This window comes from Camelus ferus, chromosome 7 (assembly GCF_009834535.1).
Source record: "Camelus ferus isolate YT-003-E chromosome 7, BCGSAC_Cfer_1.0, whole genome shotgun sequence".
NCBI lineage: Eukaryota > Metazoa > Chordata > Mammalia > Artiodactyla > Camelidae > Camelus > Camelus ferus.
The window spans coordinates 63,507,645-63,533,530 of NC_045702.1; the positions used below are offsets into that span (position 1 = coordinate 63,507,645).

At 42.4% G+C, this 25,886-nt stretch overlaps 1 protein-coding gene across 7 annotated transcripts in view; it reads right to left on the minus strand.

Moving 5' to 3' along the window:
- Window positions 1-25,886, minus strand: part of CDK14 (cyclin dependent kinase 14) — a 556,073-nt gene that overhangs the window by 121,638 nt on the left and 408,549 nt on the right. For all 7 annotated transcript variants that reach the window (XR_004321561.1, XM_032484028.1, XM_032484029.1 and 4 more), the window contains one exon: window positions 3,229-3,292. Coding sequence is in view for 6 of the 7 variants with exons in the window: in XM_032484028.1 (XP_032339919.1) it covers window positions 3,229-3,292 (64 nt within the window). In the remaining variant the exon portion in view is untranslated. The remainder of the gene's footprint in view (window positions 1-3,228; window positions 3,293-25,886) is intronic.

The following is a 25,886-nucleotide window of genomic DNA, read 5'->3' on the forward strand; positions in this document are numbered from 1 at the left end:
TCAGCCATGTGCATATTTATGTGTTAATGGGAAGGTTGTAATATTTATAATAGCAAAGCACTGGAAACAACCCAAAGGTCCATAAGTAGGGATAGGTTAAATCCATACAATGTAAAACAATGTGGCTGTAGGGAAGAGGGGAGCTACACCTGCCTCCTCCATGCAGTGACATGAGAGGACTTACAGGATGCAATAGTGAGAAAGGCAAGAACCAAGTTGTGTTTAATATGGGTAATATGGAAATATATATTCATAATTTCTTATATTCCTCACATAAAGGAAAGAAACATAAGAGAAACTAATAAAATGTGGGCCTGTGGTTCTGGGGAAGTGGGCAGGTGGCAGACAGGGGTGGGGACGCTTTGCACTGTGCTCCTATTTCATAGTTAGATACTTTGAATTGCTTAAATTTATTATCTGTTCAAAAATTAGGCAAAGAATGTCCCGATCTAGCAATTACACTCCTTGGTGTTTATCCAAAGGAGTTGAAAACTTATGTCCACACAAAAACCACAAAGAATCAATTCCTAAGTACCCAAACTTGAAATAATCAAAATGCACTTCAGTAGGTAAATGGACACATAAACAGTGTTACATCCAGACAATGGAGTATCATTCAGAGCTACAAAGAAATGAACTATCAAGCCATGAAAAGACATGGAGGAACCTTAAATGCATATTACTAAGTATAAGAAGTCAATCTGAAGGGGCAACATCCTGTGTGATTCCAATTATATGACATTCTGGAAAAGTAAAACTATGGAGGCAGTAAATAAATTAGTGGTTGCGAGGGGTTAGGGGAGAGGGAGGGATAAACTGGAGGAGCACAGAGGATTTTTAGGGCAGTGAAGCGACTCCGTACGATCCCACAGTGGTGGATACGTGTCTTTATACACTTGTCCAGACCCATAGAACGTACAACACCAAGAATGAATCCTAACATAAACTATGGACTTCGGGTGACAATGATGTGTCAATGTAGGCTCATCAACTGGAACAAATGTGCCACTCGGGTGGGGAATGCTGATAACGGGGCAGGCTGCACAAGAATCTCAGCACCTTCTGCTCAGTTTTGCTATGAACCTGAGATTGCTCTAAAAAAGTAAAGTCTACTAGACAAAACTAAACAAAGTATGTCCTAATGGCTCAGACTCTGTTTTCCCTCAGGCTTTCTAAGGCACTCTTTGAGGGTAGAATAAGGAGATGGAATGCAGGGTGGGGAAGGTGGACCTGAGCACCTAATTTTCACCTCAGGAATGTGTACCTTCGTCCCCAGGACTCTCCTGACAGTCTGGTAAATGCTGCATGAAAAGACTCACAGATTTGCTTCCTTTGCCTGTCTTTTATCCTGTCTCTCCTTGACTCCCCCTAAGCCAACTCAGGAAGCATTTATCACATCTTCTCTTATTCACAAGCCTCACGGGTTGCTGGAAATATCTTTTTTGCTAGTCAGCACCCATGCCTTATACGCATCTAAACGTTTTATTCTTCCAGACCCCCATTATCTTCCCTGCCCTGCGTGTCTGCAGTGGCACTTGAACATAATATTAATAACTGAAACATATATATTTCCTAATTTATATATGTCTACCAGAAGATTCACATAAATAATGTCTGTTTTAAACATTCAGTATCATTCAGGGCAACAGACATTTACTGAACCAAAATTTGTACTATGCATAGTCCCTAATCTCATGAAATTCCCAATTTGTTGGTTTAATTTTATTACATCACAGTACTTTCCAGAACACACACACTTAATAAATGCTTTTGTATGTTGTTGATGAAGGTAAGTTCTATTCACAACAAAGTAAACCAATCACTCCATGTTTTCTAGTCCAGAAACTTGGCAGGCGGAATGACTATCTGAATTGTTCCTTTCTGCATCTAACTTCATTCATTTAACCTCTTTCCATATCCTCCTCTACTTTATTTCCCTAGGAATTAAGATTTTGGATACTAACATGAGGAAGCTATCCTTCTTTTAGAGCCCACACTTGGAACATTTATAAACAGCTGCATTCTTACTTAAAACTCCATTCGTGTGAGCAGCTAGACGATGCTTCTTGTTTGGTTAAAAAAACAAGAAAAAACTCCATTTTAAATTGTTAAGTTTCTATAGTCTTTCAGAACAAGGTAGTTATTTAAAATTTTTAGTAAAGCACAAAGAGTCCTTGGGGAAGCCAAAGAAGATAAAGGAATTCTCAGCACACCGTACACTTTCAGAAGAAAAATATTAAGAATAAAAATAGTTTCCCAACTCAGTCATTCTTTGGGATGGATAATTTATTCCTGATGGTCCCCCAAAAGACGAGAAGGGAAGAAAAATAATATATTTGGCTCCTGTAACAGTAACTATTCATAGCTCTTTTCCCTCATAAAATAATGAACTATTAGATCTCCCATAAAATCCCTTTCAGCAATTTTATGGTAGGTCTGCATTTTATAATCCATGTTTTGTAACCAAGAAAAGGAAAAACACCAAAAAACAAAAAGAGGATTATTTTATAATAATTCACTTCACTGATTTTTATTAAATTTCCAATTCCAAACTTTTCATCCCCCTTATAAAAATTTATTAGATAGACCCTATTTGAGATTCTTAGAAGTGTAATTATTAAAACTGAAAGTTTCTTGACTGCCACCTACTGGTAAGAAAACAGTGTCAACTTATTTTAAAAGTTCTGTATTTCCTCTGTTTTCCAGTTTAGGGGTTTAAATATTTAACATTAAAAAAAAAAAAAAAAGTGGAATGTTGGACATATAGGACATTTTGTATGTTTAAGCTCAAATTAACTGACCATGTATTACTAGATTTCAAAACAACTGAAACGTGATTTTTCCTTTTTACAATTTAATACTTTTCCTAGGATTATTAGTAGAAGTCACATAGATGGATTATAGTAGCTTGATTTAAAGTTTGTTTTTATAGACATGGGTGCTAGTCTAACTGATGATGAAATGAAAGGTTACCTCAAGGTTAGCCAGTCAAATCAAACAGAGAACATAGGGTGACTGACTCTCATAAGGGATGTCATTCACTGTAGCCTTACAGACAAATAAACTGCGGAAATCAGAGGACAACTCCAGTAAGAGGTAGATTATACAATGACACATATAACCAGAATTTTTCCAGGTAATAAATTAGCTGGAGGGGGAACATTTATATATTCCCCACCCCCCTTGAATATAGAAAGCACTTAGTTATTTGTAATTAGTGAAACATACCTGGCTTAAAATGTGGTAAAGAATGAACTCCAGGCCACGTGTCCTCATTTGGCGTTCCAAGAACCTAGTGGAGAGCAGACTTATTATTTCCAAAGCACTCAAGATCCTCCAGTGTAGAAAACAGTACGTTGCATATGATGAAAACTCTGGGTTTTTTTCCCATTATCATGTGCCAAGGATTTTATTTCAGTAAAAACAAACCCGGCTAAAGAGCCACCCAAGTCGAACGTCTGTGTTTGAACAAATGTAGCTGAATGTGGTGAGGCAAGTTAAATCTGCTGCGTTTTATCAACTCCAGGCTTACTACGTAGGCTTGGGACTCAAAGGATGAGCTGTCACTTTCATGGAACCGAAAAAGTATGTGTCTTTCCCTCATGATTCTTTCATGAGCTTTTGTCCTTCAGTCCAGGATCAACATGTCATCATTTAACAGTTCGAAGAATTCTGTCATTTCTTCCCCCACATCCTCTGTCCGGGAATCAGAATGTTTCAAAGAAGCAGGACAGACAGCTGGGACACACGTTCTCTACTGGCCGCACTATTCGTTCCAGTTAACACCTTTAGTCACGTGATTTATAGTTTTCTCATCCCCCAACACTGTTCTCCCTACACTCTCATCTTTTCCTATCCACACCTCCAGCTTCTTTCCCCATCCACTTTTCTATCCCCACAATGTCTGATCTAGTCAAAGGAACGAAAGGCAATTCCAGCCCATGTATAACTGGGTACACTCTATTTGAATTTCCAGTTCCACCATCTATTACTATTATACTCAGTGTCTTGATAAATCGCCTACGGAGAACAGCAGAGTTTAATGGTTAAGAGTTCAGATCATGCAGACAGACTTTTGGAGTTCAAATCCTTGGTCCCCTCCTTACTAGCCATGGGACCTCACAGAGCTTCACTTCCCACTTTGCACACCAGGGGTGATGACAGCCCCTGCCTCATCTGTGGCGAGCACACCACCTGGCATTCAAAGCACCCACAGAAAATGGGGTCAGATCAGGGAGATGCTGGCCACATGGGAGAATCTAGCCCATCCACTTTCTCCACAGGGACTCCTTGATCTGGGGAGTCAGTGCCAAATGCTGCAATTTCAACCGTGGTGGACAATATGGATAGTCAAACAGGTTAGAAAGGGGAAGACATAAAGCCAGAAGCTGGCAACCTTGGAGGAATGGCAGAGATCACAGGAGGAACTGACACCTGTTCCCCTTATCTCTGAGGATCAGTAGGTGCTACTAGGCAATTAGAAGACAGGCAGGGGCAGGGCCGTGATGTCAAGGCAGGTGCACATACAGCGGGCTCTTCACTCACCGCTTCTGACTCTGGTGAATCAGGGCTCAACAGATGTATTAGGTTCCTCTTTGAAACACGGAATCTGGGTTCGGGGGACCAGATAATACAATTCTTTACAACTGCATTGGTTAATCTTGCAAGCGCTTAGTAACGCTAACATTAATAGGCAGAACTACACAAACAAGGTCACACTGTTGATGGGCTGGGTGGGAGCAGAATGTGACAGACAAGAGGGCTTGAAGCGCTGTAAGACAGAAGAGGGACCAGGACAAGTCGGACATGAACAACGGTGATAACAGTGTCTCTGCAAAAGGCATGTCCTCCTTTCTCTTCACTAAGTTCAACTGTTAGTTCAAGAGAGGGTGTAACCAGGTCTGCAGGCAGCACTAGCCCCTCCACTTTGAGCTCCCCTGAATTCTTCATGAAGGACAAAGGGGTTTGATGGAAATAAACTTTTGAAAATGAAGGGAGAAACTCTCAGCTCAAAATCACATCTCGGTCACAACCAACCCATCACACGTGAAACAGACTTTCTAAGGTTTTATAAACAATGAAAAGTCCAGCCAGAACGTGAAATTCGTTCTCTCCCTCCTAATTAAGGTATGATTGATACCCTGACTGCACCTGTGTCTACAATGTTTGTGTGAGCAAAACTTTTTCACAGATACTACCCCATCCATATTCAGTGCTCTGTCTCAAAGTGATCATCAAATATTATGGCCATTTCATAAAAACTACCTGCAAGGAAAAAATACGTAAGACTTGTTTTGCATCACGATAGTGCTGACTGATGAAATTCCAGACCTCAAACTATTCTCCAAACTGTCTACGACTCTTAGGCCATTTGCACAGGAAATAGAAAATGGGCAAAGGAAAAGAAGAATTAAACATCAACGGTGCTTCCTGTAAAAGCCTTTTTAGGAAAGGCAATCTGGGCTACATGTGTGGTGAGAGATGACAGGCTACTTGTGCTCTAGGGCAAGTGGGTGTGTGTTGTCTCTGATGTCAGATTTTCCTTTATATTAATTGACTAAGAAATTCCACTACCAAGACACTTTTAAGTTACAAGGAAAAAGAGGTGTTCTCTAAAAGTGAAAAAATAATCTTCTGCAAATAAAACAGTGCAGGAGAAAACTGCATCCCAACATTTAAAATGTGGCTTCCTCACCTGTAAACAAGCAGGTTTAAAACATCTGAGGTCCCTCTGTCTTAAAAGGACACATTGTGATATGCTAAAACATCTCTCTTCTCAGTAGAGGATGACACTACCTGACCCTGATGAACTGTGGTTTAATCACCCCAAACTCACTCTCTGGTCTTACACATGTGCTGATGGGGCGGCGTCAATCCTGCCCAGTGTGTCAGCCTCTCTGCTGGGCGCAGGAGGATGCTGAGAAAAAGAGGGCCTCTCTGCTGAAACATCTAATTTCTAAATAACAGAAGAAAAGTGAATGCCAAACTTCCAGAGCTCAGAGTTCAAGAATTAGTGTTTGTCAGAAATATCTACTTGCCCTTGCAAGTTATTAAGTGTCACTAATTCTCACATTTGCTAGTCTTTGCTTCTGCACAGGCCCCAGGCTAAAAATGAGCCCATGGGCTTTCCCTGAACAATGCCTGTGGTTGAACAGAACAAGGACTGCTAATAGTTTTCCTGGGTCAAGGGGTCAGCGAAGTCTCTAGCAGACTCTAGCACAGAGGAATTCTGGCCTCTCAAATGCAGATAAAACCGGCACACACAAGTATGTGCTAATGACGTGATTGGGGTGGAGCATGCTGGGTTCCCGGCTTGGAGTCGTCAGTTTTATGAGCTGGGTGTTCCACGTGGTGGTGATGCTTTCAAACTGGCTTAACAAGGGCCCTCAGGACACGGAGAACAACCCAGTAACTTTAAGCATTTTGAAACTGACACTCTCAAAGTCCCCACTTAGAACGTCTCTACAACAATGATAGCTTCATAGCTGTGCTACTTTAGGTTCTGGAAAAATTATTTTTCCTGGTTCCTGGTGAGAAGTCCTAAATGGAACTCGTGAAGAAGCTCAGCAGAACTCAGCCTGGATATTACACACTCCGCTCTGGAACAGATGGTTTAAAGTTCAAAGACGAGCCAGGGAGAAAGCAGAACCTCCTAATTCTCATCCTGCGTGTGTGCTATCCATCCAGAAAAGTAATTACCAAGCGGGTGCAGCTGGAGCTCAAAATCAAGTTGGTTCGATTGAAAGACTGAGCTGTTAAGAGCTGTGCTTCCTGGGCTCCCAGAAGGATCAGAGAATGTGACTCAGATGGTGTGAAATGATTCAGCGCCAACTAACCAGACTCTAGAAGGAGGTATTAAGTATGAGGAGTAAGGCTTTTTTCCATTCTCTCTCTAGTCCAACACACACACACACACACTCACACACACATTCACCCACATTAGACATTAGACACCAGTACCAACCTCTTTGGCATTTTCATCAGTGACTTAAAGGAAGACACAGAAAAATATCTTACATTCTCAGATGCCATAAAATAGAAGGGATGTGTAATATTCTCATAGCTGAGCCAGGATTAAAAATACTTAATCAGGTAGGAGCCACTGGCTGAACCTAACACAGGGAATCTTAACAGCAATAAACATAAGTTCAGTATTTAGGTGCTATTAATTAATTGCTCAAGATGGTAAGACCAGGCAGGCAACAATTTGTATTAAAAAAAAAAAGACCCAGGGCTTTTAGCTGAGTACAAATTCCACTGAGACCACCCAATGGAAATAAAAGCAGGTGGGGGTGGGCTGACTTAAGGTGGTCCCTTAATCCCTGACACTGGGTGTTCATGTCCCATCTGTCTCTGAGTGTGGTTGGGACCAGTGACTTGCTTCTAACCTACAGAATACAGCCCAAGTAATGAGATGTCACTTTTGGGTGTGAGAGGCTGACTCCGTTTTGCTAGGGGACTCTCCCTCAGTGGCTTTGAGGAAGCACGCAGTCAGATTAGGAAGGCTGTAAGGCAAGGAACTGAAGGTGGTCTGAAGATTGTGAGATGATAAATGTGCATTAAGGTGCTAAATCTGTGGTACTATTGTTACACAGCCTAAACAACTAACACAGGTTTTATCAGTGAATCATACCATATACTTGTCAGAATACGTGTGGATTTCTGCACGAGTACCAGGCGCTGCTAAAATAAATAAGGCAATCTTCTAAGGTATGTACCCAGAGAGGTGAGGGGGTGGTGGATCCCGTGAGGTGGACTGCAGACGTTTACCCGCAGTGAGAAAGGTTTGGGACGTCACCTTGAGCAGAGCAAGTACTGCAGTGTTGATGGGGGACGGGCAGGCTGTGCTGAGTCTGCTGGAAAACAGGGCCAATGGGGTAAGACACCAGTACATGACAAAGAAGGGCATTCTAATGACAAGAGCTGTACAAAATGGAATGGACAGCTTCAGGAGGCTTCATCAGAACGAAGGGCTGGGCTGCACCACATTTTGCATTCAGATATAATAAGGATCAAATTCTGTCTCCTTAGACAACAAGGGTCGTGTGCAACACAACGTCTGATGTAACACTACAACAAAGAATCTGGTGATAAGACGAGGCCATGCATTCACATCTACCCTTGTTTATATTTGGCTATAATTATAACTTACAGGGCAGATAAGGAAAAGTGAGTTGATAAGGAAAAAGATATGATTAGATGAAAGAGGGTAGAAAAGAAAGGTATGGATGAAAGCTTTCCTTCCCCATTTTCCATCCAAAGTATACGTCAAAGTCAATTATTTTTCAGGGAACCAGCACGAGCAATGGCTGATAACAGAATATTTTCTGGCAGCAAAATAAGCAAAATATATATGCATATGTGGTATGTGTGTGTATGTCTGTGTGTATATTTACACACACATATATAGGTCCTCTCCTCCATCATCCCTTAGGCTTTACCTGAAGTGCCACCAGATAAGGGGTTAGCGCATTCAGACTGTTCCCTTTTGGCAATGGCCAATGGCATACAGGTTGGACGTGGGATTAGAAAAGCAGCATTAATGCCGTGTGATCCTGGGTGAGAACAGCAGAGCCTATAGTGAGAGTCTGCAGAGCAGGGAGCATTTTACCTAGGACAGGCCAGCAGAGGGAGCAACTGGACTGAGAAAATGAAAAGCCGCTGGGGCTTCAGAAAGCCGCTGGTGCCAGGTTGAAGGAGATAGTGATTCCAAAATATTAAGCAGCGTATTCAACATGGCAAAGGTTTAGATAAGAAGGAAACCACATATGTAAAGGACAGCTCTTAAGAGTTTTATCTAAAGTGAGTTCAATTTACCAGCTAGAAGACAAAGGTCTGGCTTAGTGGTGCTTGGCTGCATGTGGAAATCACCTGAGAAGCATTAAGAAAAAACACAGATAAAAGAAATACTAAAGACTGGGACCCACCTCAAAGGTTCTGATTTAATTGGTCCAAGGTGCAGTCCTGGTTTGTGGAATTTTCTGAACCTCTAATGCCACAGCAAGGGCTGGGCCCAATGACTGGCTCCATCTAATTAGGCCACCTCTCAGAGGTTTAGTTAGATGGTATACAGATTTTTTTTTTAAGTCTTCAGTCTAGGTCCAGAGGACCACAAAAGATTTTCAGTAAATGAATGAACAAAAACAAGCAGTTGGCTGTTAGAGAAATTAGAGGATAATCAGAAAATAAATTTGAAACTACCCCAGAAAACGCTCTTAACCGGAAAATTCTGCAGTGAAAGCAGCTCATTTAAAATATGTTCTCCTCCATCAAAATTCTCATTCTTTCCCCTCTCCCTTTCCTCCTACTGTTTCTCTTCCCCATCTCTCTAAACCCTGACTCCCTCATCAATTTCACTCTGATCTCAATGGCTTTTCTTTTCACTGAGTGAGGTTATCGTGACACGGGGCTTCAGACTGTCAGCCCCCAGCCGCGCTGTGGGAGCCACAGCGATGAAAACGCACGTGCACGTTGTTCAGGAGCCCGAGGGTGGAGGCTGCTGAGGGTGGAGGGGGGCGATGTTGCCAAGCAAATGCCGCAGAACTGGCTGGCTGCCTGAGGTAGCCGGCACAGAACACACACACCCCAGTGAACCCAGGGAGAGGTACCTGGAGGCAGGGGCACCAGATGCTACAGCCTTGCCATTGGAAGTGTGGTCCACAAACTAGCAGCGTCAGCATCGCCTGCAGAAAGAAGCCCAGGCCCCACTTCTGACCTGACGAGTCAGGATCTATAATTCCACATGAACCCCGGGCTCATAGGCAAACTTAAGTTTTAGAAGCACTGCTTTAAAGAAGTCATTCTAACTGGATTTTTCAACCTAAAAAGTGCAAACAGCAGACAGCAAGTTATCACCAGGGGTATATCTTCATTTGGAGCATTTGGAAAAGAGAGGTGGGCACTTCACATCAGGAGCTACTACAGATGACAATGGCTGCGTGGAGAACTGGCTCAGCAGTTCTGTAGGTCAGAGCTCATCTACCAGCACCTGCTTTCCTGTGCTGACTTTAACAGTCTCACACTCTAGGGGTCTTATATACAGCAAGAGGCGTCTGATAGTTTCTCAAAACTGGCAGGATGTGAACAACAACAATAATAATAAAAAGAAAAACTCAGTTCATTCGCAGATGCTTTTTACTTCAGCTGCAAACTTGAGGCCAATTAAAATTCAATGACACACATATGTGTCATACATGACATATAACACATGCTCACATCACCATCTTTTTCTTGAATGAAACTAGTTTTCCTATTTACTAAGCATTGACCATGTTCAAGGCAGTATGCTGATTACTGGCAGATGGAAAAATGTGTAACTATAATTTCTGCCCTTAAAAATATACTATTTTAAATACTCATTTTTTATTCCATTTAAAACTGAAAAGGACAAAGCACTGAACTGTTTAATACTATGAAACTTTGACACCCTTGAGAGTGTTTTAGAAAATAATATTTTCAAAAACATATTAATGTGAATGCATTAATTTCCTGTGGGTGCTGTAGCAACCTACAAACTTGGTGGCTTAAAACAACAGAACTTTAATTCTTTTGAGGTTCCGGAGTCAGAAGTCAGAAATCAGACTCACTGGGCTGAAGTGAAGATGTCAGCAGGTCACCCTCCCTCCGGAGGCTCTAGGGGACAATCCCCTTCTCGCCTCTTCCAGATTCTGGTGGGTGGCTAAGGGCATTTATCTTCCCAATTTCTGCCTCTGTCTTCACACTGTCTTCTCCTCCTCTTCTGTATCAAATCTCTTCTAAGGGCCCTGAGGACTGCATTTAGGGCCCTCCTAAATAATCCACGATCATCTCCCTGTTTCGAGATCCTTAACTTAATCCCATCTGCAAAAAAACATTTTCTAAATAAAACATAATTAGGTCCAGGGATTAGGGTCTAATTCACCCGACTACAGAGTAAAATGACCATTTACAAAATACTGTTTCTAAATGATACTCAAAGTAGATATTTCATGCATATAAAACATAAAGGAAACGGAGAAAGCTGTGGAAGTACGTCTACTAGCAGCAATAACTTCACCTAAGCTGCTTGACTGTTTGCACTGTTGCACCTATTATTTCATATGAGTCGTGATCAATCCAGTAAAGGAGGGCACTACGGGCCAGTCTGCAGGTGAGAAAACTAGACTGCAAAGTGGGGCATCTGCCTCAGTGCCCTAGAAGAGAGGAACAGAGCCAGGACACAGCCTGGATTTGTGTCTGGTGCCCTCCCCACCTCTCCACTCAGGTGCCAGAGCAATACTGTTAACAGGACTGTTAATTCCTCTCGGTTGACTTCTAAAGCAACTTACACATGCAAGCCCAGCAGAGACTGAAGCCCAGTGGTCAGCCAGGTGACCTCACTAGCTAAGTGACCCTTTCCTCACAGCAGGTGCTGCCCTGCTTCTGCTGACCTACTGGACAGACTGAGATTGGCTGCAAAGTTAAGGCGTGATATTCTCATAGAGCTGTTTACTAAGAAGACTGATTTTGCCAGTATTCTTACTCGATCCTAACAATAGCAATCAAAGTGTTTATCTCTCAAACCAAACAGAAAAAATGTATCTATTAATTTTTCTTTCTTTGGATCTAGTGCACAGAACTTTTTTATTGAAGTATAGTTGATTTACAATGTTGTATTACTGTCAGGTGTACAGCAAAGTAATTCAGATATAGATATAGATATAGATATATATCCTTTTTCAGATTCTTTCCCATAGGTTATTACAAGATATTGAATATAGTTCCCTGTGCTATACAGTGGGTCCTTGATGTTTATCTGTTCTATATATAGTAGAGTGTATATGTTAATCCCAAACTCCTATTTTATCCCTCCCTGCTCCTTTCCCTTTGGTAACCATACTTTGTTTTCTATGTCTGTGAACCTATTTCTGGTTTGTAAGTAAGTTCATTTGTGTCATTTTTTAAGATTCCACATATAGGAGATATCATATGATATTTGTCTTTCTCTGTCTGACTTACTTCACTTAGTGTGATAATCTCTAGGTCTATCCATGTTGCTGCAAATAGCATTGTTTCATTCTTTTTATGGCTGAGTAATATTCCACTGTACACATATATGTGTATCTGTATATACTACATCTTCTTTATCCAGTCATCTGTCGTTGGACATTTAGGTTGCTTCCATGCCTTGGCTTTTGTAAACAGTGCTGCTATGAACACTGGGGTCCATGTATCTTTTCAAATTGCAGTTTTTTTCCAGGTATATGCCCAGAAGTGGGAAGAATTTTGTTTTAACTAACATAAAAAGCACTCAAGCTCACTGCCCCAGACAAGAGCTAGATTATTTAACAACAACCACATGTAATCCAGTGGGCCAGGACCCAAGCGATCACCCAGCCTCCCCTACCCCCACCTGTCGTAAGTGCCCTCCTGAACCATGTCCAACACCCTATCCTTTTTTTAATATGATTTTATTGTCCTTATAAAGATTATGAAATCCTTTAAATTATTTAAAAGTTTACATACAAGATATAGTGCTGTAGCTAGTCTTCTGAGATTTTCTTTTACATAACATCATATTGCTAAGATTCATCCAAACTCTTGTGTGACGATTATGTGAATGGATATTATTCACCCACTCTCCTATTGATAGGCATTTGTGTTGTTGTAAGTTTCTGCCCAGGACTTAGGAAGGAAAATTGCATTATGTACAAATGGCAAGTTGAAAGCTCAGCAGTGATCTTATTATCCCTTCACCACTAAAAAATTCCATAATACAAAAATAAAATATTGGCATCTAAAATGGGGCTGTGTTCCAACAGTCTGAGAACTGTTTGGGACTCACAATATATTTCCCCAAAGAAGCAGCTCTCTACACGGCGGTTAGTCCCCTGGCTGCCACACAAAAGCCTGTTGAACTCATAGCAAACCAAAAAGCAGTACAGAGCCAAACCACTCTGGATGACAGGGCTTCCGATAAAAATGCAGCCACCGTGGAAATCACAGCAGTCTTCCTATGGAAGCAGCCAGGGAGCAGGACAGGGCTCCTGTCTCCAAGACTCACCAACTCCCAGTTTGGGGCAGCAAGTTCAGCCCAGAGAGGGAAAAACAGGCTGGTGTGAGGCTTCCAACCTGGAGAGGCTGGATGGAGACTGAAGCCAAGAAGGGCAAGAGACTGATTTGGGAGAAATGACAAGCCCTCCAGCAGAAGCAGGGAAGGGTTGTCAAAAAACTGAACGGCTTTCTCCGCGTTCAGTTTTTAGCACTGGTTAATACAGGGCAACCCAATAGCAAGGTGGGGTCCCAGGCTGCCCGCAGGGTGTCGCCACCAGGGGACAGGCTTGGATTTTCTTTCTCTTCTTCATAACCTTTGTATCTTTTCTTTCACAGAGGAACCTCCGGGCACTGAGGATGGGCATTGAAGAGGTAGAACAGAGGGCTCTGGAGGGAGTGGAGTCTACAGAAAGGAGGTGTCCCTTCCCCTGTGCTGTGCTATCTGCTGCGGGCGGGGCGGGCGGCGGAGAGCAGAACAGCCTCCCATGCTGTCCCTGCTGTAAGGGCTGTGTCCGTATTGGGAGTATGTAGGTCAGGGCCTGCCTATCAAAGGAAATATATACATTTAAAGATTTCTAAAAAAAGATGCTTTTATTTTTAGAGCTTTGAATGTGTGAGTTACAACTAAACCTCTGGTAAGTTTACTGGCAGAAAGGCTGTTAAATTTAGGTCAAGATAGTTCTATAGAATGTGCTACATTTGCAATATTTTATTAGTTTCTGCAACTGTATATATACCATTTAGATGTATACAATTACAATTTCAACATATGTGTATATTATTACCCATTATTCATTTATTCATAAAAAGTTACTGTTAACTTGTCATTGCCAAGGGCTGTGCTAGAAGCTAGGATGCAACTATGGAAAAGGTGGTCCCTGATAAGGTGACCTTCATGATAAGCTCTGGGTCCTCCAGGGCCCCACAGGCCTGCTCCTTCCTGGTCAAGAGTGGATTCCCAATCCCAATGCAACACTCTCTTGGCAAATCACATGAAATACCATAGACTTTCACCTACAAATGGGTTACTTACTCCTAATAGACTCAGTGGGTCAAGAACTGGTATTTAGAATGCCAATGATAAAATTTAGTATTCATGATCTGAAATCAGTAAATTACTTAGAGTTGAAAAGGAAGTATTCTATCAGGAAGAAGGGCTGCCACGGAAGTGCTGACAACTCCGGACGCTCCTGGCAGCCCTGGCGCATCAAGGTGGCTGGAGTTCTGCAGTTCTCTGGACAGCACTGAGCCAGGGGTTCATCAGTGTTACAATTTGCTGAACTTTCGGTTGTTGTTACTCTTGATTTTAAATTCTCAGCTGGTATTTAGCTTCATCAGTACCAGATTATTGTGAGCTATCTCGTTAACTTCGCATTATATTTTAATACATTTCTGCATCAATGGCACCTGTGGCCAATTATTTTCCAATAACTAAAAATGATGACAGTTGTGCACTGTGGGTTGTAGATGAGTCAGCTAAGAGACTAATGCTAAAGGATATAGATACCTAATTCTTCCTAAATCCGTGTTTTTCAAACACATTGCTATGGACTGAATCTCTGTGTCCCTCAAAACTCATATGTTGAAACCCTAGCCCCCTAATGTGATGGTATTTGGAGGTGGAGTCTTTGGGAGTTAATTAGGATTATACTAGGTCAGGAGGGTGGGACTTTCACGATGGGTCCTTATAAAAAGAGGAGGAGACACAGGATCTCTCCGTGTGCACACTCCAAGGCAGGCCATGCAGAGACATAGCAGGAAAGGGGCCCTCACCAAGAATCTGACGATGCTGGCAGCCTGATCTTGGACCTCCAGCCTCCAGAACTGAGAAATAAATGTTTGGTGGGTAAGTCCCACCGGTGGATGGTATTCTGTCATAGCAGCCAGTAGTGATTAAGATATTGAGACTTACTGCTACCTCCACAGTTAACTGGAAAGGGTGGAGTCGGCAGGCCGAGAGATCAGCTGCCTGCCTACGTGCACCAAGGAAGAGACAATGAGAGCCCATCCTGGAGGAGCCCGCGTGAGAAGCACACAAAACCCTATTTACCCTGCATCAAAACAGTTTGGACAGAGAGTTTATAATGTTTAAAGGGGTTGGGAAAAGGGGGCTTCAGCACCTATGAATATGAAATGTGATATAATGAATAAAAGCCCTAAATGAGGACCTCTGATTTATACAAAGATACACAAATGGTGTCTGAAACAGGTTGACTGACTTGTAAGGGTCTCACAGCCAATAGTGGGGAGGGGATTTGGGATGGTCTCTGAACTCTAGAGACCTAATGGGCTCCCTCCTATTAGAATATACTGTAAAAATAATTTAAACACCTGTGATGGCCTTTGATCATGAATTTTATCCTCATGTGAAGGACAAAATGGAGATGAGAGACTCTCAGACAAATCAGGGGTAGGGCCAACGACAGGTATCTCTTCCTATTCTCCACCATTCTTCTCTAAGACCATCCTGTTCTGTTATTTCTTCAAGGAGGCAGTGTCTCACCATTTCCTCTCCTCTGTGCCCCATTCTCCGGCTGACAGGTTACAGGGGACAAAAAGGACAGCCTGACAAGACTGCTGTCAACAAAAGGAGCAAAGGGCCAGTCCAACCAAGGCACAAAGCCCCCTAATGATCGCATTCACTACAGAGGCAGGTAACTTAGTCCTTTCAAAGAGCTCACCTAGGTTTTTTAATATTCAGCCACCTCTGTCTTCCTGTTTCTTACAATTCAAATAGGCTCACAGTGCAACCAGCTGAGGAACAGAGACCAAGGGTGGATAGGCATTTCTGAAAGATAACAAATGAGGATTTTGGCCAATGACGCGGCTGCCTGAGGGTCCTAGGCACTCCTTCTTTTAGTATAAGTGAAATTAAATTCAACAAGGAAGGAAACACTTGCTGCGGCTCTTATTTTCCTATGTTGCGTTAGAGACAGTGCACACGCAGTTGGCTCAGAGTCTTATGTGCATAAGATTGTCCTCGGGAGATGCATTTTCAGACCACGCTGTAATTTACAGACAGAGCCATTTGTGCCTTTCTGTCTCCTACCAGCCTTGTGGAAAGGAGGCAGCAACAACACGATCAAGATCATCCACAGTCCCTTAAAGCACCAGACCTGAGTCCAAGTACAGTCACCATCATCTTCAGCATGTTCTCATTCCAGGCACCATGTTCACATGAGTACAATTTAATGAGACTTATTAAGTCATAAAACTCACTCACTGTCCTCTACTAGCTTATTCACTGAGTAAGCCTTAAACCACCTCCTGCTTGAACTGACAAGCTAAGTTTCCCCAAGATGCCTTTGAAAACGTACTTCTCTCTCTTTGGACAATCCCCTGGAAGAAACCCACCTCTTCCTTAATTGGCTCATCTATCACTGACTTAAGAATTAAGAGATCTAAACAGTGCAAGGCAATTAGTTTTGTTATGGTATGTTTATAACATAAAACAGAATTTGATTCTCTTATTCACTATGTACTACAAAAAGTTCTAGTACTAGATGAGAAGCAAGGAAATTTGAGAATACTCAAACCCTCCCACCACCGACCAAGACCTCGCTTATTTTAGATGATGCCACTGGTGATGCAGGTGAGTAAACAAAATACCTGAAGACATACATCCCTAATTCTTAAGTTACTTTAAAACTATTCAGCATTATCTGCATTTGAGGCCCGGCTGGACTATGGAGTGAGGAGGGTAGAAAACTCTTAGTTGGCTGAGTATGAGGAGTACACACGGTCGTAGACTTCAGAGGGGTATTAATGCAAGCTGAGAGCATTAAGTACTCAAGGGCTGCGACTAGGAAGAGGGGTTTGGAGAGTGCCAGCTGAGAGCTGAGGGAAAGGAGGGTCTCTGCTCATAACCAAGTGCTCCCTCTGTGCAGGACATGTTGACATATCCTCTTATCCAAAGCTCCCAACAAAGCTTCCATATTCCTCCATGTTACAGATGAGGAAACTGAGGCTTAGAGATGCTAAGGGACTTGACTAAGGCCTCACCAAGCAGGCAGAAGAGGTGGGATCTAAAGAGAGCGTCTGGCTCCAAACTCCACATTCCTTCTTAATGTGACACTGCTTCCAGGGCCTAGGCTCAGGCTGTCTCCTTCCCTCTGGGATGAAACTGTCCACCCCTGACCAGTCATTTCTCCAGGTGGGAAGCCACCATCACATCCTGGAGGCGGGCGGGGCAAGTTGTGGGGGATAATCCTAACATGATGAGTGAACGCTTGTCTTCTTTATCCTTGATAACCTCTGTGTGCTTTGTATTTACTCCATTTAGCTCTGAAAAGAGTAAATGATCACATCACCTCCTACGAGACAATCCATCAAATGGAATTAGCTTAACTACTCAGCTGCACTGCTCAGTGACTAAGAGCCTGCCTACCACTCCTGAGCTTAGGTCCTGGTCTGCCATTTATTTAGCAACCACACGATCCTGGTAGACACTACGATAAGAGTGTGGCCTCCAAGTCAACCTATCTGTACTCAAATCCTTACTTAAGTATTTTGAACGTGCAACTTAACCTCTTTCATTCTAGTTAGTTAACCTTCCTGGGCCTCAGGTTCCTCACTGGATTCTTGGTAAGAAGATTAAATGAGGTAAAACATGTAAAGCACGTGGTGTCCCAGGTGACATACTGGTGCTCAGTGGCTGCTGTGAGGTGTCACCACTATTGTCACCATCACTATCATCATCATCATCATCAATATTTTAATGGGTTGATTAATTTCTTTAAGACACATTCTCCTTTCATGGTTATGGGAGGATAACAACACCCATTTCACAGCATCGTGAGAGTTAGGGGGAGCGTGCATAAAAAATGCGTACTATGTCACTTTGTGAGCTAACAGGAATAGTAGGAGTAATAATGATGATATTTATCTATTTCCTCTCTGTTGGGCTTTTCTGTTCAGAAATCTTTGTGTCCTTGTGACTATTTAGGAACTCTGAGAAGTCTAGCTTCTAAGCCAAATAGTATGAATATTTAACATTTTTTCTAACTCACTCTGTAGAGTCATTTGTCAATGTGTAGTCCCACCGAGAGCATGAGTACGTATTTCATCCTGCCAAGAGTAGGAATGATCATTTTGAAAAGTCTTCCCTGAATGATCACACTGAAGCTGTGGAAGTCAAATTTATGTGGCAATCACCACCACCACGACCAAGACCAACAAAAATCAAACCTAAATTTTGTGTTACTATAATTCAGAAAACAGACGGTGGAGCAGCAGGAACCACAAGCACTTATTGTGAAGCCGGTAAATCACGCGTGCTGATTAAACGAACAAGCCTCGGTAAGAACCTCACAGTCCACTGTGTGAGGAGGTTGTGCTGTGATGTGAAAAATACAACCTCCTCAAGTCCACTGTGTCCCCAACAGGACGAGAAAATAGATAAGAAGCACCGTTCACATTCTTCCAACGAAAAACCAGGGGTTAGTACTTTTGAAGGATTCAGTTGTTTCATTAGATGAAAAATGTCTACTTCGAGGGCTTAAAATATTGATGCCCCAAAGAGTTCTTCCTTACCGCCACACGGCATCAGTCTTAAAAGAGATCGTGGTGAGAGGCTCCAGAGGCCATGGGAGTAAGTTAAGGGGATGCAGCTTCACACCGTGCAGGAAGTAATTCTTCTTGAGAGGCCACCTATCAGTCCCCAAAGAGCTGACAAGCTTTTTAAAAAATGCATCAGAAACAAACTCAAAGAGATGCATGCTGATCATTTTCTTCTCATCTTGAACACAAATTTTAAAAAGTTGCTAATAAAAACATAATCCACACACCTGTATGTCTTATAATAACTTGATACCTAATCTGCATTTATATAAATTTTAGTGCCATCTCTGGAGATCTCTTGTGAACTGAATAATGGTAGCACGTTTGTCTCTGGCATGGAAACAGTAATAAGAGGCATTTTTTTTAACTGTTTACCATTTTGTACTGCATAATTTTTTTTAAATCATGTACATTTTAATTTTTAAAAAATCATGATAACTATATAAGTAAATAAATGTATAAAATGTACTGGGACATTTGGCAACTGCTGTAGACAGTTTTTTTTGGGGCATTTGGTAACAGCTGTCACAACTGGGGGAGGGGCTGCCATTGGCACTGAGTGGACAGAAACCAGGTCTGCTGTTAAACATCCTACAATGCACAGGACAGCCCCCTACAAGGTGAACAGCTCCAAAGGTGAACAGTGCTGCTGCAGAGAAACCCTGCCCCAAACGATGGCCCTTTCCACAGAGAACATAAACACAGGATGTGAATTATACAAACAACTGCTGAAGCTGCCTCTTGGCTACTCACTGCTCCAGACAGCATCTACCAGCCAAAGAGCCAGGGAAGGGGGTGGATCCTATAGATGGCACCCTCCCCGACTCCCAGACACGTTCCTGCCTGGCTGAGGAGGCACCGCTTCCATCAGTGGCTTTTAGCAGGGAAAGCAGAACAGCAAGACCTGGGCCTTTCCTGCTGCCTCAAGGCTTCTTGGAGAGACGACCTAAGGCCCTCTCTTCACCGGCCTGTGTGAGTGGGAGGGGGCAGTTAAGGGGTGTCCTACTCCACTTATTTGTGTTTAAACAAGCCTGGTTAAAAGCCATTCACGCTTTTATGTCTCAAATGTGAAAGCAGGAGCACCTATGTTCAAATTGTTACATGATAACCCAGTGGCATCATCCAACGGTCTAGCTGACATTCACAGGCTTCAATTAATTTAGGGGGCAGGATGGTGACCAAAGGAGGAGAGTTCCTCAAAAGGCACTGTTTGCTTAGAGGGATCTTAAAAAATAATCTAACAATATCCTCAGATTTTATAGATTAAAAAAATACCTAACACATACAGGGATTTTTCTCTAGCCAGCATTGTTCTAAGGTTAGGGTTAGGGTTAGGGGTTAGGGTGATGCCTACTTCTTCTTCTTCTTCTTCTTTTTTTTTTTGGTGGGGGGTTATTAGGTTTATTTATTTACTTATTATTATTACTATCATTTTTTTAAATGGATGTACTGGGGATTGAACCCAGGACCTCCTGCATGCTAAGCGTGCACTCTACCACTTGAGCTATACCTTCCCCTCTCTAAGTGCTTTACTTCTATTAATTTCTTTAATCCTCAAAACCACTTGATGAGATGGACATTATTATTATCACCCACATTTTACCGATGGGAAAACTAAGACACAGAAAAAGTTAAGTAACACATTGTGACAGGCAGAATTCTAAAATGGCCTTTGGTTAGTCATTTATAAACCTTCCCCACTGAATGCAGGCAGAAGCTGTGATTTGCTTCTGGTCAACAGTATATGGCAAGGGAGGTGGAAGAGTCACTCACATGATTACATTATGTTATGTGAGACTCTGTCCTAGTGGACTCAGTAGACTGGAGAGAGATTCTCCCAGTGGCCTTGAAGAAGCAAGTTGCCATGTTGTGAGAGGTACGACAAGAAAGCCACAAGGTCAGAAACTATGGAGGCCTTGAGGAGCTGACAGCAGCCCCTGACGGACAGCAAGAAAACAAGGACATCACTCCTACAATTGTAAAGAAATGAATTCTGCCAACCACCACCTGAGATTGAAAGAAGATCCCAAGTTCCAGAAGGGAATGTAGTCCAGCCAACACCTAGACCACAGTCTTGAGAGACCCCGACCAGAAGATCCAGTTATGCTGTGCCTGGACTCCTGAACCACACAGGCTATGAGGCAATGACGCATGTTGCTTTTATGTACTAAGACTGTGGAAATCTGTTATGCAGCAATGCAAAGGCAACAGCCATCTCCAAGATCACAAAGCTAGTAAAAGAAAAAGCAGGGATTCAAACCAGTGGTCAGGCTCCACTATCCATCCCCTTAACCACAAACACCAAACTGTTAACAATGGCCATCTATGGGGCAGGGAGAGAGGAATTGTTTGACTTACTGTATTTAATTTTTCTTCATTGCACTTTTTATCCTCTGGCCTATTATACACCCAAGAACACAGGCACACACACACACACATTATATAATTACCATCTGGCTATTTGACTAGAATACAAGATCTATGTGGGTAAGGATTTCTGACTGTTTTGTTCACTGTTGTGTTCCTAATACCTAGAACGATGCCTGGCACTAAGTGGATGCAGAATAGTTACTGAATCCCATGAGTGAACACAGTCACTGAGAAACTGAGGCTTGCAGACTTGCTCAAAGTCCCTCGATGGTTAGTGGCAAAGCCAGATGTGATCCACTGTGTTACGGATCTTGATTTCTCACCCCTTCCTAAAACCGCACCCTCTGTCTTATGACTGCAGTTCTTCCATGGCTGCTCTGACTTGTCTGGCCAATGGGACGGGCTGGAAGTGAAAGGAGCAGTTACCAACTTAGGACTTAGGAAGTAGCACTTGTTTCTATTCATCCTTCTTGCCCTTCTGCCATCACCAGAGAAAAGTACACCTTGGTCCAAGGAGGACGCAAAATACATGGAGCAAACCTGGACTCAACCTGTAATTGATGAGCTGAGCTTGGATCAGCCAATCCAACTAACCCATGAGCATTTGGGCAAGAATAATTGCTTTTTAAGCCACTGAATTGTAAGACAGTTTGTTATGCAGCATTATCATGGAACAGGAAGAGTTCTTCTGCTCTTTTAGTTCATCTGAGGCCTTATTAACAGGAGGTTTCACAGCACTGGCATTCTGGCAAAGAAAGCCCCAAACAACATAGGAAGATGTAAATGATGCTTTAATAGTTCTTTTGTTGCCTATAGGATGCTCTGTAACCATTACACTAAAAGCAGCTTTTAGAATAGAACACACCAAAGACCATAATTCTGCTAAAATAACAAAACCAATACATAAATACATTTCTGAAATTAAGGCATTACAAAAGAAAATTATATGGGATTAAGGGGCAAATGGAGGTGTGAACTGGAGCCAGGAGTTCAATAGCTAAGAAAGCCCCAGTCAATGTAGAGCTGACAATGGTTAATCATCTCATTTCAAGATCTGAAATGACTAAAAAGGGTTTGAATTTTTGTAGCCTGGAGTCTGACTATACTTTCAAATACAGTACTATTGTCCATAATTTAGTCAAAATCAAAAATAGATCAAAGCTAGCTCTATTTAATGTAATTTTCCCTGAGTAAGGGTGTAGAAGGAGCATCAAAGCTTAATGTTACAGACATGAGAGAAGTCCCAAGAAGCTGTTAGCTGATGGAGTGGTCCGTCCACAGGGCTGAGCCAGCCCATGGGGGCTGATGCAGACAGTGCGGGCGGAGGTAAGCCTAGCACGGAGGCTGCTACGTCTCTGCCAATGAGAACAGCCAAGTTATTCTTACTTATTGGGACCTACTACATGCTGAGCTTCCTCTGCTAGAAATCTCCCTAAATATATCATCTTCAGTCATCACAGTGATCCCAACAAGTTAAGGACTCTTATGTTCATGATACAGACAAGGCTCAGTGAGTGAAGTTTGATGTAAGAAAACAAACCTGTATTAAGCAGAGGATGAGGAAAAAGAATAGAGGGTTCTGACCCCAAAGCCTAGATTCTTTCTGCACCATCACAATGCACCTTGGGTTTCTGAACAAACATGACTTCCTTTCCTTTCCATTTCTCCTTGCTTCTTTCGAATTTATCCAGCTTGAATCTACTCATCATTAATGTCATGACATACAATAAATTCACTCAGAAACACGACTGTCCCCATGCCTTTGTTTGGGAGACAATGCCACATTTATTTGTCTGGTGTTTGGCAGCACAACCCATGGCTGATGCAAAAGCCAACCCAATTTGACTTCCTCCAAGCCCTGCAATTGGACAAAGCTGGTTAGCAGCACCACTCTACGGTTATGGAAATAATCTGGAAGGTGGGCTAGCTGCTGCATTCTGGTGGCCTTATAACTCAAAATGCTGTTATCTCCATGCACAGATTCACCTACTCACAGAAGACAAGGCATAACAGACCACAATGGTGTTGGCCCCTCCTCACAGAGCTCTTTGAATGCAGAGTCCTTCCAGAGGCACTGACACTCATCCACCATAGAGCAATGCCCGTCTGCCCTGCTGATGTCAAACGCAAGCACCCTTTCAGGCAGCTGAAGTCATCAGTAACAGCACCACACGCAGCAAGAGCCCACATCCAAGTGAGCATCACCAAGCACCTAGGACGTGGGCTGCAAGTGTCTATGAAAACTGACCAGGAGACGCCTGTTTTAAAGGATTTTCCTTTCTAAAAACTTTAACTATCAACTGTTAAAATTTTATTATAGATAGTCATATACAAATAGCAAATAAGAATAACAACTAACAGTATATAAGCATGTTTGATGAACAGTGAGTATGTTAGCACAGGCCCAGTCCTGGACCCCATCGGAAGCTATGGAAATGCTCCATGCACTCTCTGGACATCCTTTCACATCCACCTTTTCAGCAGAATGTTCTCTTTTCGTTCCGTTAATGGGCACTTAGACCTGTTTTATACTTCGCTTTTTTTCTTTTACATATCTTGAAAATCTTTCTATATTGGAGAAAACAGTAGGGAATCAAGTCTTAGGTCAGTCTCCTTTGAAAGTGAAATGTATCTTACTAAAAAGTATTAACTTCAGAGAAAAGAGACCTGTGTCCTTAAACCATTTTTGCTCATTACAAATGGATTCCAGCAGATAAAGTGAAAAAAAGGAGTATCAGGGGACCCAAGAACAGACAAACAAGAGCTCCGCAGGGATTCAGTCTGCCTTCTTCCTTGAGATTGCGATTTTGTTTCTTATTTCCTTTTCCTCTTTTTCCTAACAGGAACAATGGCCACGTTGACATTTGTGGGAGCTTTAACAAAGATCCCTCCTAGGTCACTTTCTATGCCTCGTAAGGTGGTGCAGTAAGAAGTTACTGTAGACAATGCTTTGTTGAGCTTTGTTTGAAAGTTCGACAGATGAATAAAAATTCATTCATATACATTTGCTCCCCACCCCCCACTCCTCCTACAGGATGTGGTTTCCAAAATCTTAAAACTTGTCATAAATGATGAATATAAAAGGCAACTTGCGTACAGGAGGCACCAGATTTCACTGCAAGGTCTGAGACAAATGATATGATATGATATTTAGGTTTCAAACGCACCCTGCAATTCTACTTCTGACCTAGACTGCGAATCTCTCAAGAAGTCCTTACTGGATATGTGTGATTGGAGACTAGGTTGGGTGGGCAGGGGAGGAGCCATGAAAATGCACAAGTCACATTTCAGCTGAGGTTGTTAGTCCAGATGGAGCCCTGGGGCACACACTAAATGGTCACAGAGAGTGCAATCTATAAAGAATATAAATTAATGAATATAAAACATCCATCCACTTGACTGAAGGTATGATAATGGCTTGACTGATTTGCATGAATGCTTGAGAGCACATTTGAAACAGTCTTCCTTAAAGCTGAGATTTAGACCCAATTCAGTGGAGGCCTGAAGGGCCACCAGAAATCGTGGTAAAATGGGAGGCATGTGTAGAGGTGGATGGTAGGAACACGTTAAGAGTACTATGTTTCTGCCAGCAGAGAAAACATGTCAGATTTCAAATACTCCTAAATCAAAATTCACAAGGGCAGAGGCTCTCACCTGCAGGCAAAGGGCTGCAGGTGGAGACTGGCTGGAGGGCTGCTTTTCCCGTAGGCAGCTCTCTGCAGCTCCACACAGCATCCTGCAGTGTGACAGCCATGGGGATCTATTTATTCAGCAGTGGTTCCTATAAGTATTCCTCATGTTAGGTCAGTAATCCATTCCTGAAAAGCCAGTTCTGCATGGAAATGGTAAGTGAGAGCCTATTTCCCATTATACTAAGTGAGAGAAATTCTGACATGCTACATGTCAAAACCCCAATCAATTTCCCAAAATGTAATTACAACATAGTCGTCAACTAATTATATGTCACCAACTATCATATTAGAATACTTCCTATAAAAGCAAACAAGTGTTTTGTGGATGTTCATATACATTTTTTGTATGTGAACAAAGAACTGAGTCTTGCCTATATTACAGGAAGTAGAGCATGAAAAATCAATACAGGGTCTACTGGGAAAAAAAAAAATCCGTTCACTGGGAAGAGAAATACTGCTGATGTATCTGCAATTATTGTAAGCAACGCTGGGTGCAGACGGCATGTGGATAAATACAACCTGCGTGATCTGGGCTGTGAGTAATTGGAGATTGGTAAGGGAAGAGCTTCCTGAGGCTGCAGACACCACAGTGGCAAAGGATGTACAAAATGTGGATAAGGGAGTGACTTGAGGAAGGGGTGATGGCTGGACAAAAAAGAGAGGTAAGAAAGAGCCTGGTAAATAAGGAGGCTCAGTAAGGAGACCGACCAGATTTGACATAAAGGAACAATGGGCAAGTGCTTTCGAGTCAGGTAAGAAGAGATTAAGGTGTCTGGACTTCACCTAATACAGAAAGACAACGAGCAAAACCACAGACAAAGGCAAAGTCAAAGGACACATGAACAGAACATCCTCTGTCAGGTGAAGACAGCCTGCTGGAAGGGAAATGGTTAAACATGCTAATAAACCTCAGTGATGGTGGAAAGAACTTTTTAAAACTTAGTTTCAAGGATTATATGTTTTAGGATGAACAGAAAACTCAGAGACTTTGAGAACTGTAAGGGGCTTTCACAGTTGTCCTGGTCAAAAGTGAATCTTCGTCAATGGTTGTTTCACACAGCAAGGCAAGTGGGCACCTGGGCACTGGAACCTGGGCCAGGCTGTCCCCTCACTCGTTTGGGGGTACACATCATAATGGAACTGGGCACTTACATCTGACGTCAAACGAGCCTCTATTAGCAACAATAATGACAACTAACCTTTATTGGCATCTAACCCTGTTTAATGACAATTAACGCACTGGCAGGCTGGTTT